Source organism: Nerophis lumbriciformis, linkage group LG11 (genome assembly GCF_033978685.3).
Source record: "Nerophis lumbriciformis linkage group LG11, RoL_Nlum_v2.1, whole genome shotgun sequence".
NCBI lineage: Eukaryota > Metazoa > Chordata > Actinopteri > Syngnathiformes > Syngnathidae > Nerophis > Nerophis lumbriciformis.
The window spans coordinates 6237059-6256742 of NC_084558.2; the positions used below are offsets into that span (position 1 = coordinate 6237059).

The window sequence follows — 19684 nt, forward strand, 5'->3', positions numbered from 1 at the left end:
GCAATAGCAATTCTTTGTATCGTTGTAGATGATGCTACATATGTACAATATAATGATGTTAGTACATCAGTCGAGGAAAATGATCAAACTACATAAATAACATCCTGTAATTTGATTTTGATATAATATTTTTATCTTGATATATTGAAAATTAACACCAATGAGTTGACTGATGAACATTATCACATGATTTATTCAGAAAATATAAATAACGACAAAGAAATGATTAACCGCAACATGTAAGTGTGAAAAACCCCCAACAACATTATGATTTGTAAATTTTCAGAATGTGCTTGTTCTATTTTTAAACAAAGAAAACAATTTGAAGTTGTCTTTATTTTTAAGTTATCGTGCCGTGATTTTGCCAGTCCGGCCCACTTGGGAGTAGATTTTTCTCCATGTGGCCCCCGATCTAAAATCAATCAATCAATCAATCGATCAATCTTTATTTATATAGCCCTAAATCACAAGTGTCGCAAAGGGCTGCACAAGCCACAACGACATCCTCGGTACAAAGCCCACATACGGGCAAGGAAAAACTCACCCCAGTGGGACGTCGATGTGAATGACTATGAGAAACCTTGGAGAGGACCGCATATGTGGGTAACCCCCCCCCCCCCTTCTAGGGGAGACCGAAAGCAATGGATGTCGAGTGGGTCTGACATAATATTGTGAGAGTCCAGTCCATAGTGGATCCAACATAATAGTAAGGGTCCAGTCCATAGTGGGGCCAGCAGGACACCATCCCGAGCGGAGACGGGTCAGCAGCGCAGAGATGTTCCCAGCCGATGCACAGGCGAGCGGTCCACCCCGGGTCCCGACTCTGGACAGCCAGCACTTCATCCATGGCCACCGGACCTATGCCCCCCCCCCTCAAGGAAAAGGGGAGCAGAGGAGAAAAGAAAAGAAACGGCAGATCAACTGGTCTAACAGGGGGGCTATTTAAAGGCTAGAGTATACAAATGAGTTTTAAGATGGGACTTAAATGCTTCTACTGAGGTAGCATCTCTAATTGTTACCGGGAGGGCATTCCATAGTACTGGAGCCCGAATAGAAAACGCTCTATAGCCCGCAGACTTTTTTTGGGCTCTGGGAATCACTAATAAGCCGGAGTTCTTTGAACGCAGATTTCTTGTAGAAAATGAGTTTGACACCCCTGATTTAGTTAATTGATGAGGATTATATTGGGGGGAAAAATTTATATTTTATTTTGTTAATAATAAAAAGGAAAACAATCAATATTAAAGTAGCTTGTGAACCTTATTGACTTGTATTACATACAGTTGTTAAAAGCAAAAAAGGTCAATAACTCACTTAAATTATTTGGCTTTTGCCCCCATTTCTGTAAGTGAACAATATAACAATGTCACAATATTATCTACACCAATGTTTTTCAACCACTGTGCCTGTATCTAATTTCACCTATTTGGGTTAAAAATATTTTTTGCAAACCAGTAATTATAGTCTGCAAATGATGTGTTGTTGTTGAGTGTCGGTGCTGTCTAGAGCTTGGCAGATTAACCGTGTAATACTCTTCCATATCAGTAGGTGGCAGACGTTAGCTAATTGCTTTGTAGATGTCGGAAACAGCGGGAGGCAGTGTGCAGGTAAAAAGGTATCTAATGCTTAAACCAAAAATGAACAAAAGGTGAGTGGCCCTAAGAAAAGGCATTGAAGCTTAAGAAAGGCTATGCAGAACTAAACTAAAACTGAACTGGCTACAAAGTAAACAAAAACAGAATGCTGGACGACAGCAAAGACTTACTGTGGCGCAAAGACGGCGTCCACAATGTACATCCGAACATGACATGACAATCAACAATGTCCCAACAAAGAAGGATAATAACAACTGAAATATTCTTGATCGCTAAAACAAAGTAGATGCTGGAAATATCGCTCAAAGGAACACATGAAACTGCTACAGAAAAATACCAAAAAAAAGAGAAAAAGCCACCAAAATAGGAGCGCAAAACAAGAACTAAAACACTACACACAGGAAAACAGCAAAAAAGTGCAAATACGTCAGGGCGTGATGTGACAGGTGGTGACAGTACACCTACTTTGAGACAAGAGCTATATTGATGCATGCTTGGTTATGATTTAAAGTCATATCCAACTGTTCAGTTCAGTTCAGTTCAGTTTCAGTTTATTTCGAACATGCAATGTAATCACACATTTCCAGTTGTTTCATTACAGCACATCCAAAAAGGAGTAGGAAGAAGCAGAGCTTATTTAATCCTACCCCTTTTAATACCATTGCAATTTTTTCCAATTTTGTTGTTCTCTGTAACAGAACAGTGAACAAATAAATAATATACAATAGTAAGCAAACTAATATTAAATACATAAATAATAATTGTCTCAATAAAAAAGGGAAAAAAGGGTTCAAGATGTTCATCATAATTCTTGTTCTGTGTACTTTGTGAACACTTGTAGTTTGAACAGTCACATAAACTGAATCATATTGGTGCTTTGTTTTATTTATTGGTTAATCCATTCCATGAGTTTCGTTTTTTAATGATTTCTGCTGGTGGTGTGCCTCCGCATTTTTTCAACGCAAAAAATGTGCCTTGGCTCAAAAAAGGTTGAAAAACACTGATCTACACAATAAAAACACTCATGTTTGTAAAAATACGAAGATTAGAACTGAAAATATCGACTTTGCCGCGTGAGTATCGATCTGATACGTCTAAATTACCATTGTTGCCGATATTACCGATGTGTGGATTGACCCTCCCACCCCTAGTGAGGAGTAGTGGTAGTGGAGCCCAGCGGCACCACACTCTGCATATTTCCCGTCAGCCTCTCAGCAGACAGCCGAGCAGAGGCGAGGCAAAGGCGGAGGAGAAGACCGAGGCGAGGGATGGCAGAGAACAATTCCGAAGGCAGCGGCTCCGTTCACCGCCGGTGCTTGACCCACTCTCCGGTGGACAGAAACGTCCCCTCCGGCGATGGCTCGTCGAAGTGGATTCGGCTTAACGTCGGAGGGACTTATTTCTTAACAACCAGACAGACATTGTGTCGCGATCCCAAATCGTTTCTTTACAGGCTGAGCCAAGCGGACCCGGAGCTAGATTCCGACAAGGTAAATGCTAACCGCGCTAAGCTAGTTTGCCATCTCACTTGGGAGCGTACTTGGCTAGCTTGGCTGTTACTTTTCGTTTAAAATTGCCTGTTTTGCTCGCTGGCAATGTTAACGGTCAGCCCTTGTCCACTTGCTTTATTTTTGTGTCTAACCAACCCCCGTGGTTTTGTGGAATTCAATGTATCTGAATACCGTTCACTATATTCGGATATATGTTTAAGCTAACTAGCATTAGCGCACAAGCTAGATACCTACAGTCACCACATGACCGGTTACTTTCTAAATCTATGTGTTCTACTGTCATACATACATGCATACATACATATGCGTCATTTTTGGTGAAATGAAACAAGTGAGCACATTTTTTAAAATTGCATGTGTATTGTGATAACGTCTACTGTGCACAGTAAAGTGGAAACTTTCTCCTGTTACGAGGCCGATGCATTGCGTTACACACTTCACAAGCTAGCAAGCAAATGTCGTAAAAAAAAAAAAAAAAGAAGATAAAAATGAAGCCACTACAATCGAAAATGTCCCCTTTTAAAAACGCGGAATTCTCACCAAACTAGTGTTGTTAACGCTTATTGATATGGTATTACATTGTAATCAGGGATGGAACGATTCGTTATAACGACTCTGAATTTGTATTTGCCGATCCGATTCAGAGACGATATATCTATGTTTTAAACCAGTGGTCCCCAACCACCGGTACCTGTACGTGACGCATTTGCTACCGGCCGCAGAGAAACAATAAATAATTTATAAACAACTGCACTTTCTCCGATTTAACTTTTGCCTGTCCCACTAGACCAGTGTGTTTCAACCACTGTGCCGCGGCACACTAGTGTGCCGTGAGATACAGTCTGGTGTGCCGTGAGAGATTATCTAATTTCACATATTTCGGTTAAAAACATTTTTTTGCAAACCAGTAATTATAGTCTGCAAATTATGTGTTGTTGTTGTTGAGTGTCGGTGCTGTCTAGAGCTCGGCAGAGTAACCGTGTAATACTCCACCATATCTTCAAATTATGTGTTGTTGTTGTTGAGTGTCTGTGCTGTCTAGAGCTCGGCAGAGTAACCATGTACCGTATTTTCCGCACTATAAGGCGCACCGGATTATTAGCCGCACCTTCAATGAATGGCATATTTCATAACTTTGTCCACCAATAAGCCGCCCCGGACTATAAGCCGCGCCTACGCTGCGCTAAAGGGAATGTCAAAAAAACAGTCAGATAGGTCAGTCAAACTTTAATAATATATTAAAAACCAGCGTTCTAACAACTCTGTTCACTACCAAAATGTACGCAAATGTGCAATCACAAACATAGTAAAATTCAAAATAGTGCAGAGCAATAGCAACATAATGTTGCTCGAACGTTAATGTCACAACACACAAAATAAACATAGCGCTTACTTTCTGAAGTTATTCTTCATTCGTAAATCCTTCGTCTTCGGTGTCCGAAGTGAAAAGTTGGGCAAATTTACGATCCACTGGCAGATGTTGGCGTCGTCTGGCGCTGCCTCCTCGTCTTAGTGAAGGTGTGTTCGCCTTCTGTCATCCATTGTTCCCACGCAGTTAGCAGTCTAGCTTCGAATGCCCTGTTGACACCAATATCTAGCGGCTGGAGGTCTTTTGTCAATCCACCCGGAATGACGGCGAGTATTGAATTAAGCGCGTAAGCGTGTCTCTCAATGTGCTGTTATGAGCTAGCAAATATAACAACTACACTACCCAGCATGCAACGATAGTTACGAGCATGCGCGGTAGCCCTGAGAAGTTCCCACGCAGTTAGCAGTCTAGCTTCGAATGCCCTGTTGACACCAATATCTAGCGGCTGGAGGTCTTTTGTCAATCCACCCGGAATGACGGCGAGTATTGAATTAAGCGCGTAAGCGTGTCTCTCAATGTGCTGTTATGAGCTAGCAAATATAACAACTACACTACCCAGCATGCAACGATAGTTACGAGCATGCGCGATAGCCCTGAGAAGCGTTGTTGTATGCTGGGAGTTCGAATGTGGTTATGAGCACGCTGTGAGAAAACGTTGAGAACTCAGTTAACACGCCTTGTCTGCATTATTTATAATTAGACAGACAACACACTTAATAGGAGCCATTTTGGGGTCTTTACATAAACACACAAATGGAAATGAAACGTCACATATCCCAGCATGCACCGCGCGCTTCTTCTACGGGGAAAAAAGATGGCGGCTGTTTACCGTAGTTGCGAGACCTAAACTTTATGAAAATGAATCTTAATATTTATCCATATATAAAGCGCACCGGGTTATAAGGCGCACTGTCAGCTTTTGAGAACATTTGTGGTTTTTAGGTGCGCCTTATAGTGCGGAAAATACGGTATGTGTTGTTGTTGTTGAGTGTCGGTGCTGTCTAGAGCTCGGCAGAGTAACCGTGTAATACTCCACCATATCTTCAAATTATGTGTTGTTGTTGTTGAGTGTCTGTGCTGTCTAGAGCTCGGCAGAGTAACCATGTAATACTCTTCCATATCAGTAGGTGGCAGCCGGTAGCTAATTGCTTTGTAAATGCAGGTAAAAAGGTGTCTTATGCTTAAACCAAAAATAAGCAAAAGGTGAGTGCCCTTAAGAAAAGGCATTGAAGCTTAGGGAAGGCTATGCAGAACGAAACTAAAAGTCAACTGGCTACAAAGTAAACAAAAACAGAATGCTGGACGACAGCAAAGACTTACTGTGGAGCAAAGACGGCGTCCACAATGTACATCCGGACATGACATGACAATCAACAATGTCCCCACAAAGAAGGATAAAAACAACTAAAATATTCTTGATTGCTAAGACAAAGTAGATGCGGGAAATATCGCTCAAAGAAAGACATGGAACTGCTACAGGAAAATACCAAAACAAGAGAAAAAGCCACTAAAATAGGAGCGCAAGACAAGAACTAAAACACTACACACAGGAAAACAGCAAAAAACTCAAAATAAGTCATGGCCTGATGTGACAGGTCGTGACAGTACACCTACTTTGAGACAAGAGCTATATTGATGCATGGTTGGTTATGGTTTAAAGTCATATCCAACAATTGTGACAATGACTTTTAACTGTCAACTGAGTTTATGTTTTCTGCTGGTGGTGTGCCTCCGGATTTTTGCAACGCAAAAAATGTGCCTTGGCTCAAAAAAAGGTTGAAAAACACTGCACTAGACACACCGATAAGCTTGTTTATAGATGTACAATAAAACTCCTCATAGCAAGTTGCCATTTGTTATATTTCTTATAGCTTTGTGACATGATACAATGCACATTAATGAACATATAAAATATAAATCTGACAGATTGTACTCAAAGGCTGATTTCCATCTCCACTAATTCAGCGTTATAGTGGGTTGTATTTTTAATGCACTTATTTTTGCTGTATTTTTATCTGGCACAAGTGGAAAGCCGGCCCCTGAAAATAATGCCTACATTAAACCGGTCCGTGGTACAAAAAAGTTTGGGGACCACTGTTTTAAACCGTACATTCCGAAACGATTCAGTCAGTTGAAATCCATTCATTAACTTTCTAGTAAAACAAAGCATCCAATGTGACGGAAATAAATACTGGACACTGCAAGTGAAGTTTCATATATTCCTGTTATTTCTTGTAAGGAAATTGGATATAAATGAATTATGGATACAAGCAAGTAAACAACAATTAATGGCCAATGCAGTATTTAATAAATAAGGTGCAACCAACACTTAAGGTTGAATTGACAAAAGGAAACCTTTTCTGCTCACATGTTACATTTTCAAGCAATTTTCAGTAAAACTACAGTTACCAACATTTTAACAGTAGATTTACCAGCTAAATAAAGTTCCCTGACTCGGCCATACAGTATCTGTTCTCTGCCCTGGCATCGCCAACGACGGACAGTGTACCAGGTTTGTGGAAACATGTACCGTATGTCCCCTCATCCCTGTTAATATTGTTGGCCCCTCGCTACTTAATTTCCATTGCCTCCTTCATCCATCTGTTGTATTTATTTGTTTCTGATGAAATAACTTCTCCTTGGGTGGCAGTTGTTGTGTTCCGGAAGTCAGTGTGTCGCCGTAACTTGCTCTGCTGTCACTTCCGTTGTGTCGGTCGCGTCCTTTGTGGCTTAAAGTTGAGTTGTGGCTTTATATCATTGTGTTGTGTCGTCTGTTTTTGTTGTGGCTTTTGCAATGGTGCTGTTGCTGAAATATTTTGTGTTGTAATTTATGATATTGTCTAGTGACGCTTGCATTTGTCGTGACCTTTCTCGACCACCGTAGCTATCCGCCATTTTTGTTTTGATGACGCCACAGACGGACGGGCACGCAGATTTAACGTTAAACATCCTTATCATTAAAGGTGGTAAACTTCTTATAAAGTCTGCCGTTCATAAATCCAATGTTTTTTCTTTTCTGGTATCGATAAAAGCGATCGATTCCCTTTCAAAACGATGTTGGATCGATGCCTATCTCCCGGAAGGCAAACTAGCTGAGCATAGATTGATGTAATAGAAATTTAGGAACAAAATGTATATATTGATTAATCGTTACACTCCTAATTGTAATGCTTCACTGTCATTTAAAGTGCATCGATTCACTGGCTTCAATTGACTCCTTTGAAATCTCGATCACTTTGCTTCAATATTACTGGCTCTCAGCAAACAGCCTGGTGGCAAGGCTCCCACCACTAGTAAAGAAGTCATTGCCAAGTGGGAAGAGGTGCTCCTCTCTCCCTTCAATGGCCTCCACAAGCAGGAGCCTCTGTTTGTGCATCTGCTGCTTTTGAACAGCAAGCAGCCTGTGGGGCTTTTTAAACCCCCTGAGCAGAACCGTCAAACACAACGAATTAGTGTCCACATATACACAGAGTACGTGTGTGTGTGTGTGTGTGTGTGTGTGTGTGTGTGTGTGTGTGTGTGTGTGTGTGTGTGTGTGTGTGTGTGTGTGTGTGTGTGTTTGACACACTTTTTGTATTTGCTGCTCATTTAGCACCTCCTATTATGATTGTTTTTGTCTTGCTTTCATAATCTGCCCTAGTTTAAGAGCGTAGCCTTTCAGTGCAAATATTTAAATCTCCCTTTTTAATCTGTTTACTTTTGGGTCAGTTTATCCTTCAATAAGCTGCAAATCATGTCTATCCCGTGTCTTAAGCGCGTATCAGAGGAACCTTTGGCCATTACTGTCCCTCTCTCCTTTCTGAGTGCTGATTTAGGAGAGTGCTTCATATGTAAAGGTTTATTAGTGGACACGCTATCACTCGCCGCCTTGTCCTCAATGATATACACCAAGTTACACACCTTGAGTGTTTACAATAGAGCATTCACACACACACACACGCACACACACACACACACACACACACACACACACACACTGACTGGATACATTAGTTCTGAGATCCAGGACGGGAGCTTGATAATATAATTGTAACCCTCAACGTCTCGCGTACAGTAGAACCTTACAGTATGACACAGACCAGCTTCTCATTTGAAGTTATTTATATTAGTTTCCCCGTATTTAAGAATGGAATTTGAAACTGTATATTCCACGGTCAGGGGCTGCAGTATGTTAACGCTTCAGGGTAGAATGTCCAATGCTGATTTTTTTTTTGTCGAATCGATCTTTTTTTGAAAAATGCGATGTCTAATGTGAACGCAATCTGACCCGCGTGCAGACATGACGTCACCCAAGCTGCAGTGTTTACAGAAGTAAACATGGCTCCAATTCTAGTCCTGGCGTATTTGTGGCAATTTCAAGGATTTTGTGCAGATCAAAGATTAAGAAGGATTTTGGCTTTTGCAGTTTGGGACATTTGTGTCAACGTCCGCTCTGAAGAACCTGTGGGCGAGCAGTCGCAGACAGGAGTGGTGGAACAATGACCCGAGTTCCTAAAGCATATTATTTTTGGCTGTATTCTGCTAATTTGTCAACTGTTTATTATGCAACCATCTATTTTGGCAAATAATTATGCAAATAATTGCAACACTAAATTGGCTCTAGTGTGTGAATGTGAGTGTGAATGTTGTCTGTCTATCTGTGTTGGCCCTGCGATGAGGTGGCGACTTGTCCAGGGTGTACACCGCCTTCCGCTCGAATGCAGATGAGATAGGCTCCAGCACCCCCGCGACCCCGAACGGGACAAGCGGTAGAAAATGGATGGATAGATAGATGGATTACACATTTGTCCAATTAAAAGCAATTAAAAAGGATAGTTGAAATAGCAATAACAAACACAAAATCAGAATCAGAAATACTTTATTAATCCCCGAGGGGAAATTAAAATTTTCAGCACAATTCCATTCAAGATCAGACTAACATTACAGGGAGACAGAACAGGATCGCTGACGGGTCTGCCAACTTCCGGCGCCCCTTACAAAAAAGGTGAGATACAGGTAAACAGCGGCGGGGGTCTAAGCCTGGGCCCCTGTAGAGGGGGTCCAGACTGAGGCCAAGGGAAAAAACAACTCATGGCTATAGCACATATCATACATCACAGCATACATACACACATGTAAGAGAGAAACATCAAAGAACACAAAGGACATTAAATACATTAAAAGAGCAGAGCTGATGCAACCAGCCACTTCTACATACAGCTATGAATAAAAAGTAAAAGAAACATATACACTGTGGTGGCCTCTGCGGTGTTCCACGCCATCGTCTGCTGGGGTGGAGGGAGCATGGCCAGAGACAGGAGCAAACCCAACAAAGCAACCAAGAGAGCCAACTCCACTCTCGGCCGCCCACTAACTCGGCCAGTGTCCAGTCCGCATGGATGAGCAAGGATGCGTCTAAGGAAACTGAGGTGTCCGATACCTGCTCATTCAGCCAAGACACTGTGAAGCTTGTCCGTCTCGGCGCTCAGTGCAGCTCCGCAGCCCTGTCTCTTCATCTGCATCTCCTCCAGTCTCTCCAAATGGACTCTGGTGTAGCAGAGACCCAGCAGCTGGTCTACATGGCCAAAAGGCTCCCGGGAGACAGATCCAGAAGTTCACAAAAAAAGCACCGCAGAAGTCACGAAAGTGCCACCCCTTTGTCACACAGTCCCAAAGGGTCCCGAACCAAAAGGCAAAACAATATATATATATATAATAACACATGAAAACAAGAGGGAAACACAAAAGGATGACACAAGAGCACAAAGCTCCTACCAACAGCAGCCACTACAGCGGCGCCACCTTGAAAAAAAAGTCTATCTAACTAAACTAAACTATCTAACTAGTTATAAAAAAAAACATGAGTTTTGTGATTATCGCCTGGCATTTTTATCAATATAATAAAATCAATGTACAAATACTATTTATTGTCCATCCATCCATCCATTTTCTACCGCTTATCCCGTTCGGGGTCGCGGGGGGGTGCTGGAGCCTATCTCAGCTGCATTCGGGCAGAAGGCGGTGTACACCCTGGACAAGTCGCCACCTATCATTGATTAATTCTCAAAACTTTAGCTATCCAATAGATTGTATGTTTAATTTTATTGTGTCAAGCGGTAGCAAATGGATGGATGGATGGGTGGATGGGTGTGTGTGTGTGTGCCTTTTTTCATTGTACTGCAAATTGACGCTGTACTTTAATCGATTTAGACAAAGTTTAGCTGCCGGACTTTGGCTAAAATGACAGTTATTTTTCACACAACTTTGTCTCACACTTGTTAACTAGCTAGCAAAGCACAAGCTAACAATCTTACTGAGTTGAGACTGCATCCTCCAGATGTCCGACATTGCCCCGCTTCAAATGCTCGCGTTTTACAAATGTATTGTCATAAAAACAAGATCTGCTTTGCAAAGTGAGCAAGGTTTTGATGTTTTTAACAAGAATAAGAGGGAATTTTCCCTCACTTTACATATTCTAAACCCCAGTTTTGCTAACTTGCATCCCTCCAGAAAAACACGAGTGATGATGTCACCGCTATATGGACATTATTGTCGACAATGTTGACGAATCATTGCGCACCTAATAATCTTCCTAATGACGATTTTTTGTAAGGCAGATTTTGCATTGTCCCATCGTGGCTTGCACTTGTGTTCCTATAATTGTGGCTGTTTTTTTGCAGTATTGTGTACAGCAAAAGAAGATGATATTCCTTTTTTTCTCTTTTCGTTTTGAGCAAATGCAATATTGTTTTTTTGCTAAGGAGATGAGAGGTCCGTTGCTCAATCATGCAGGCTGACGTGCTTCCGTGGGACTCTTGAAACTGCATTATTCATGTTGTTGACTGGAGTCAGTATTGTACCTGGGGTTGGGCCAGGGGAGAAAGTGTAGGAGTCGCTGTCACGTGCATGGTAGTAACCACTGGAACTCATTCATCATGTTTCAAATGGCATGTTGTCATGTGTATACATATAATTGTTTATGTTGCAAGAACCCACACAGAAAGAAGCAGGTCAAAATCAATGAGTGGATGCAAGAGATGCACCTCACAGATGCTTTTTGGAGACCGACTTTTCTCAAGACTACTCAAGCAGAGTCCTGGTGTTCCCGCTTTGAAAGCTGCATGAATTTTTCAAGCAGCCCATCACAAAAGATTTGTGTTCCTTTTAGCATTTTAATGTATGGTCTGAGCTCTTCTGCAGAACATGTAAGAGAGAGAGAGAGAAAGAGAGGGAGATGCGGCCACATTTAATGCTGAATTCAGTTTGAATGTCTTCCCTGAGCACATTGTGTTAAGCCATGTAAATATTTAACGGTGATCTTTTCTCCTATCCGTCCATCCTGCCTCAGTAAAAGCTTTGTGGTCATTCAAAGCTGATTTATTGTGGTTAATAGCCAGTTGTTTACATGTTTTAAATAGCTTACGGTTGATGTTGTTATCTACAAGATGAGCTAATTTGGCCTGTCTTCGTTTCCCCCCCTTTCTTTAATGTTCCAGGTTGCCGTGGTTCTTTGGCTGGACACCATAGCAATAAAACTATCTTTATCTTGATGACTTCAGAATGGAGCTGTCCATTTACAGGCTTTTTGGTTGTAAATGTTTACTAAAAGTATGGGTAAAAATGTAAAAGGGCTTCACCGTCCTACCTCTCATCTAAAGGTTTGTGTTTTTTGAAAGAAGAGGGCGCTTCATATAATCCTGCCTTGTTGCAATGTGTGTATTATTTAAAAGATGTAGGCCTATTTGACTATGCCATTACCGCGTCTACTCCAGGGGGATTCTGGCTCCTACGCTACAAGGATCAGACTTCCACTTGGCTAAGTAGCTGCAGTCATGTGACTGAGAGACTCCACTGCAACATCTTTGAACGCTCTTTCTGCACATGTCTTTTTCTTCCTGCATCCAACCATAATGCAACCTTTCTCTATATTCCCGAGGCAGCAGTGTGTAAAGGCTTCCCTTTGATAGCGCTAATTGCTGGTGCACGCTGACAGAGTGACGTTTAGCTCGATCGAGGGATCGACTGTTGTGTCATGTCTTTAGATGGCCCATATCAACATCCGGTGCTTGATGCGTGCGGGTCACTGCATGTATGCAAAGGGGCTGCAGTGTCACCATCCTTTTAAGGGCCAACTACCAAATAAGTCATGTAATATGCCTGACCTACACTGAACTGACCTAAATCTACTTGTTGTGGGTGTTGACATATTTTTATATAATCTACTCTCTTTGGTTTTAGTGATTGGTTTTGTGCAGGAGAAGTCCAGCATGTTGATCTACTCTGTATACCGAGTAGGTCAAAAGAAGATACCATAGCTTGTCTACTGTAATCTTTTAATGGTTTTCCTGTGTGATTTGCTGGTTCAAATAGAGAATTATGGTCGCATTTAATGCATTTGCTGTCAGTGTTGAGTACCTTTCACATTTCAATCGACACAGTACCTGGGAACTCAACGCAACCAATTTCAGTACTTTTGTGTGTTTAAATGTTAATTGTGAGTACCTTTCACATTTCAATCGACACAGTACTTGGGAACTCAACGAACCAATTTTTAGTACTTTTGTGTGTTTTAATGTTGAATGTTTAAAAAACTATTCTTTCAGCTGTTTGCATCATCTATGTGCTCTTTTGTATACTACTTTGTGTGCTTTAACCTCTTAAGGCCCAAGCTGTTTGTTAACATGCTTTTTTTATTTCTCTTTGCTATTTGGGCTTATTGGATCCTAATTAGAATAAAAACTAAGAATCATCTTTTGATATGATGTACTTAGTCCATAAGTACACAAACGTGTACTTCATGTTTAGTGACATGCTAATTCTTATTTTTACACTTTTCCCCCCAAAATTCCATTGTATGTTAAACTCTCCTGACACCACCAGATGGCAGTATAAGTGTCCACATAAGCGGCCATAAGACCCCAATTCAGTAGTGCACACAATTTTGGAAATAAGAGCTAAAAGGTGCTGTCCACGCATGTGGCCACTAAGCCTTTAGAGGTTGTTTCCCTCTTGTTTTCATGTGTGTTTATTGTTTACATTATTTTTGTGAATCTGCCCCAGAGCTCTAATAATTTCCCCATTGTGGGATGAATAAAGTTTATCCTAATTTAACATTCCACACTAAGCTGTGCTGTCCAATTACCCTGTTTTTTCATATTCTCATTTGTAAGTACTGTACACTAGTGTATTATATAAAGTAGACTTTGCATGCAAGGCGTTAGATGGCTGTAGTGTATAGATTACGATGTGCTGCCTTACCCAGGAAGTAGTCTTTGCCCTTAAACTGAACGTGCCAGTCTTTTCTTTTGTTAAGCCCTAAAAAGTGTTTAATCTGTAAGTGTTGTATTTGATACACACCAGCTGTTTAATTATCATACATCTTAGTTGTAGTTTTCATTACAAAATCTGGAAGTGTTAAAACTGCCATGTAAAATCACTAATGCTAATCAGTAGCATGACAATGGCAAATCCAATACAAATTAGCATAGAGCGAGCACGTTTAAAAAAAAAAAAAATGGAGCTTTACTCTACTTATGAGCGCCGTTTTCTTGCTTTGTTGGCATGGAAACTGTCAAGTAGTGTTGGTGACGAACCCTAAGATGCAGAGATGGCATGGTTGGTGCAGGAAAACATAATTTAATGTCCAAAAAATGCAGGAAAAACACAAACCAGGAACTAGGAGACAGGAAACAGGATACCAGGAAAACAGGTGAACAAGCAGGAAACAACCAAAATAAGAGCGCTGACAGGAAATAAAACAAACACAGAGGAAAAACTAAAACATAACCAAACTGTCAGGGACAAGCCTGACAGAAACTTGTAACATTACCTATGGGCACTCCGCTCTGAGTGACTGATTGCTTGTTTGCCAGCCAAGTGCTTGAGCCGGTGCCCAGTCTGCAACCGGCCGTGATGTCATGTGCAACAAGGGTTTTGAAATGTGGTACCGTTTTGATTTTACGTGAATCAGGACCGACAGACTTTGAATAATCAATTCAGTACCTATCTCTATTGCTTGGATTTACATGACATCCCTTCCGGCTCACGTCCAGCTCATCAAATATGTGTGGTGGTCAAGCGAGTCTCTGTTCTCAATGGGTACTAGGCGCCATTTGACCCAAATAAGTTGGAGACTTCAATGCTTTTCCAAGTTTTCATCTGTTTTGTCGCAAAGAATGACGTCTGGAGCACAAGATAGTTTGACTAGTCTAGAAACGCAACCGACCGATAATCTTTGAGCTCACGCGACAAATCTTTTTTTGATAAAGTAAAGGGATAGATTCCATTGCATAGTTAGATTTTTTGCTTGTTTCTGCTGTAAGTGGTAAGATCTAGGCCACTTGCACGCTGCCTGCTGCACAACATCCACCTTGGCCTGGTTAACCGCCACTGTTTTTCAATTCTGGGAAGAAGTCTTGTGACGGAATAGAAGCAATATGCAGTTTCCTGGGTGAGAGCACAGATGGCTAACTGTCGTTTAATATTACAAGTACGAGGTGGAAGGATACGTTTTTGTCTGTGTTTGTATTTTTGTTACCATTATAACTAAAAACTAAGTAAGCAATATAGACAAAAATAAGATATTTTTTTTCTTCCTTTTTCCTGCTCCATTTTTGTAACTACAGTAGCCACTAAGCTACAAGGTTGTGGAATTTACCATTATATGGCAGTGCTTGGCTTTGGTAGAGGTCTACTATAGAGCCAAAACACTGCCAGTAAGATTTGGTATCACAAAAAAACAGGCATTGTAGAAAAAGTTGTATTGTCACAGAAACAAATGAAAAAATACAACATTTTGGGAGGATTTTTTTTAAATAAAGCGGTAGAAAATCGATGGATGAATGGACATGTTTTAGATATTCCTATTCTTGTACACCAGGGGTGTCAAACTCAAATACAGAGTGGGCCAAAATTTAAAACTGAACAAAGCTGCGGGCCAAGGTTGAACAAATTCACCTTTTAATAGGGACCCAAACAAGTTTTGTAATGAATATTGAACAAGCAAGGCTTATATAACTTTATAGTGACATGCAAAATCTAGTTTCAAATAATAATAATAATAATAATTAAAAAATATCAATGGCATATGAAATACAATTTAAATAAAAATCTAATGCCTCTTTTCTATTTGCAGCCTTCTAAGGTAAATATCAACATTAACTTTTTCCACAGGCTAATAAATTAGAAAATAAAATAACAATGAATAAACCAACCATTCAGGACTTTAAACTGCTCAGTTTGCAACACACTGATCTAATCTGATGTGCCCAAGCCAGATACCTGCCATCTTTTCTGGGATGTTAGTTCATTAATGTCGGGGCTCAGGCTTTGAGCTGAAGCAACTTTCATTATTGAACAAAGTTGTTCATCAGTCATTATACCTCGTAGTGCACCCGGATCACAGTCTTGGGGGCATGCTTTAAAGGCACTGCCTTTAAGGTCCTCTACGAGCTGCCGTCACATCTGCTTTTCATCCATTCCAACAAGGTGTTGGCCCGATCACAAAATATGTGCGACTTCTGTACGCACACACATAAATGCAATGCATACTTGGCCAACAGCGATACAGGTTACACTGACGGTGCGCATCCTTCTACTATCAAGGTGAGAGGCATTATTTAAGATCTACAATAAACTTCCACGAGCAAGGAAGCGAGAAAGCAGCTGACCAGTTGATATTGTAATTATAGGCACACAAACTTAGTTAACACACAAAATAGTTTGTGTGCATTAGCGCTTATAATAGAAATATCACTAATACTAGGTTAATATTCAAGTCTCAAAATGGAAATGGAGTATTGTTGGCGGTTTTTGGATGGTTGTTTATTGGATTTAATGGGTGTATTTAGAGCCCCTCGGTCCTCCCGTCTTCTAAAGTGTTATACCTGCAAGCCCAAGTCTAGTAAAACTGCTTCCGGGTAAACTTGTCGTAAGCCCCACCCCTATGTCAAGTCAACGCCATTAGTTTGAAATTGTAAAAAAAAAGAAGCGAAAATGAAAAATACAGAAACAAAAGTAAAAAAACGGTTAAAAAAAAAAAAAGGTGTACAAAAATATGAATATTGGCATCGAAAACATCCCTTGATTCAAAAAAATATCAACCAAAAATATTGTAATTTTTCAATGTTTGTGTTTATTTGTTGTCAAAACTTTTTTTTGTGCAAATACAACTTTTTCTACAATGTCAATTTTCTTTTCTTCTTTTTTATGTTTCCTTTTTTTTCCCCATGCCAGATTTTACTGGCAGTGTTTTGGCTCCATAGTCTACAATCTAGAGAGGGCTATTGTTGTACACTGAGGTTGAAACATTATTTTTAAAACTTAACAACCTCAAATTCTGGGTTTTGTACAAATATGAAGCGGTTTGGTTCGTAAAATCTTCTTATTAAATAATTCTCTCTTATGGTCCCACCCCTTTGTATTTGTTTCCCAGTTCTCCCCTGCCACGGCCCCCTGAAGGCCAGCCTTTTGTTTTTAATTAAAAACACCGTTGTGTACATGGGACCATATCAGAGCCCCCATGAACAGCTTTGTCTGAACGAGGTTGTTAATGCTTCCCCATAGGAGCATCTCCTGTATGCTGAGGGGTTTCCAACACCATGGTCTAAATTTAGCAGTTGATACAAAGGAAGCAAACTGGAGTGCCTGCCTGTAAGATGTCTGTGTATCTTATCAAAGGTTGACAGATCGTGTAGCAAATTAATATATTCAAAATTTAGGTCACTACACTGTTGATCATCAGTGATTCCAACTGGAAAACCCAAATGGTATTAGAAATATGATAGTGGGCAGTCATCCCACATTGAGCACCATTTGTCACTGAAATATTTAAAAGGGAACTGCACATTTTTGGGAATTTTGCCTATCATTATAAAAGACATGACAACTAATGTATTTTTTAATGCATTCTAAATAGTAAATACAAGTCAGCTGACAATAGAGCTGCTTTATTTTGCCTATAAAGCCCTTAAAAAAACATTCAAACACCTCTATTAAGGTTTTATATACATTAAGTATAGTTGTAATGTAGTAACAGGTACATTTATAATAACATTTAATATTTACGTATTTTGTTCATGTAAGCATTCGCGACGCATTGATTAAAAAAAACGCAAAACAACTTTCGCTTTTCTTTTTTTTTCAACATCACTGATTACTCACTCCCGACTTCATGAGAGCCATCAACCATAATAAAACAGCACTTGCTGTGCAAGGTCTGCTGTCATAAGGATGCCCGACTGCTAGGATGTTCATATATTCCCCGTTTAGCTGAAGAATGACTCATAATTCTCGCGAAGAAAAGGGGTGGAACCAAATGTGTCTTTTTGTGTCATTCTCGCCATTACCAGGTCTATATTGGCTGCCAAAGTGTACCAACTTGTCATAATCTGTCCTCATCTTTCTATCTAGGTAAGAGGCATGATTTATGATCTACAATAAAGTTTGACGAGCGAGGAAACGAGCAAGCAGCCAATCAGTCGATCGTGTCAACATTGGCACACAAGCTAGTGATCACGGCACCGCCATAATTAGTTTGTCTGCGTTCGCACTTATAATACCAATATCACTTAAACTGGGTTAATTTTTAAGTCACGAAATGTCAATGGATTATTGTTGGTGCTTTTTGGTTGTTTTTATATTTTTTGGCAGAATAGAGGACCTCCCATTTACTTACAAGATAGAATGCAATGGTAAATGGGTTATACTTGTAGAGCGCTTTATTACCTTCAAGGTACTCGAAGAGCTTTGACACTATTTCCACATTCACACACTTATGACGGCCCATGAGGAGCAAGGGTGAAGTGTCTTGCTCAAGGACGCAACAGACATGACTAGGATGGCGGAAGCCGGGGATCGAACCAAGATCCCTCAGGTTGCTGGCACGGCCGCTCTACCAACCGAGCCACGCCGTCCCCATGCATCAAAAAATAAAAATCCATCCGTTTTCATGTCGGATTGTGAACAATAGGCAAAGTTTAAAAATATAAGGATAAGGCGTCAAGGATTTATATCCAAGTCTGTTACCTAGTTGGCAAACCTGTACACAGACCACAACTCAAAAAGACTCATTGTCATGGTAGATTGGAGGGCTGGACAATTAATCGAATTTCAATCACGGTTTCGATTTTGGCTTCTTATGATTATAAAAATATTATAATCGAATAAATGGGCCGCGAGACGTGAATGCAAATTCCTGCGCTAGTAACAGTAACACGGATAAGGAGCGCATAAATGAAAAAAGATCACGTCGTCTACTAGAAGTTTGGGATCTCACCATGATTGCTTTTTATTTGACACAGTGCTAGTACATCTAATCAATAATAACAAAACTCAACAATATATTTTCGATTTCCACATCCACGTAACCGCTTGCACATTGTTTTTCTAGCATGCACACATCGCACTGTATGGAATGGCCTCAATCTCGTTACCTTGCGTAATGACAATAAAGCTGATTCTGATTCTGATTCATAATGTACTTATAGCGCTTACTGATACATTTACAAAATTATTAGACTTTGGCTTAAATTACTAGTCAAAATTGTCCAAAGATGTATTGAACCAATAAATGTGAGGATTTTTAAAGAGATATACCGTATCTTTCGGACTATAAAGCGCAGGATTATAAGGTGCACTGCCGTTGGGCGGGTTCAGGTCTGTTTTCATAGAAAAGGCCCACCGAATTATAAGGCACATTAAAGGGGTCTAAATTTGTTTTACATTTTTTCTAAATTTAAAACTCTTCCTTTTGGTCTATATAACATGTAACATGTAACAAACGTGTTATAAAATGTTATGTATGACACAAAAAGCACACACTATGGTGGTAAAAAGTGTAAAAGGTGAAAACAAACGGAATTGTTTTCCCCCATATTGCTATTATTTAGACTAATTGTTATGATTATTTTTTTGGTACTTGTTTTGGTTTGATTGTGTCTAATTCATATCTAGTGGTTTTTTAAAATCATATTTAAAATTGTGTTTAGGTGGTACAATGACTACTTGTTTTGAAATTAATAAATAATTGTGCAATTAATCGTGATTATTGTTTTTTTCCATAATCGGCCAGCCCTAGTAGATTGGGTACAACGGTAGTGACTGCGTGCGCCGTCACATGCAGGTACAACTTGAGTCTCTATAGAAGTGCCAAAAGCTGACGCAGAGCAAAAATAGAAGTCCACTGGGTCTCGGTGGATATATTTTTGACAATGGAAAGAAGGGCAACCTGC

The 19684-nt window shown here is 40.2% G+C and overlaps 1 protein-coding gene across 2 annotated transcripts in view; it reads left to right on the plus strand.

The window, feature by feature from the left end:
- The first annotated feature begins 2719 nt into the window (after window positions 1–2719).
- Window positions 2720–19684, plus strand: part of kctd5b (potassium channel tetramerization domain containing 5b) — a 33328-nt gene continuing 16363 nt past the window's right edge. The window contains exon 1 of one of the 2 annotated variants that reach the window (XM_061967585.2): window positions 2720–3085. In XM_061967585.2, coding sequence (XP_061823569.1) covers window positions 2864–3085 — 222 coding nt within the window. In that variant the 5' untranslated portion in view covers window positions 2720–2863. The remainder of the gene's footprint in view (window positions 3086–19684) is intronic. The other variant, XM_061967586.2, reaches the window with a different exon arrangement.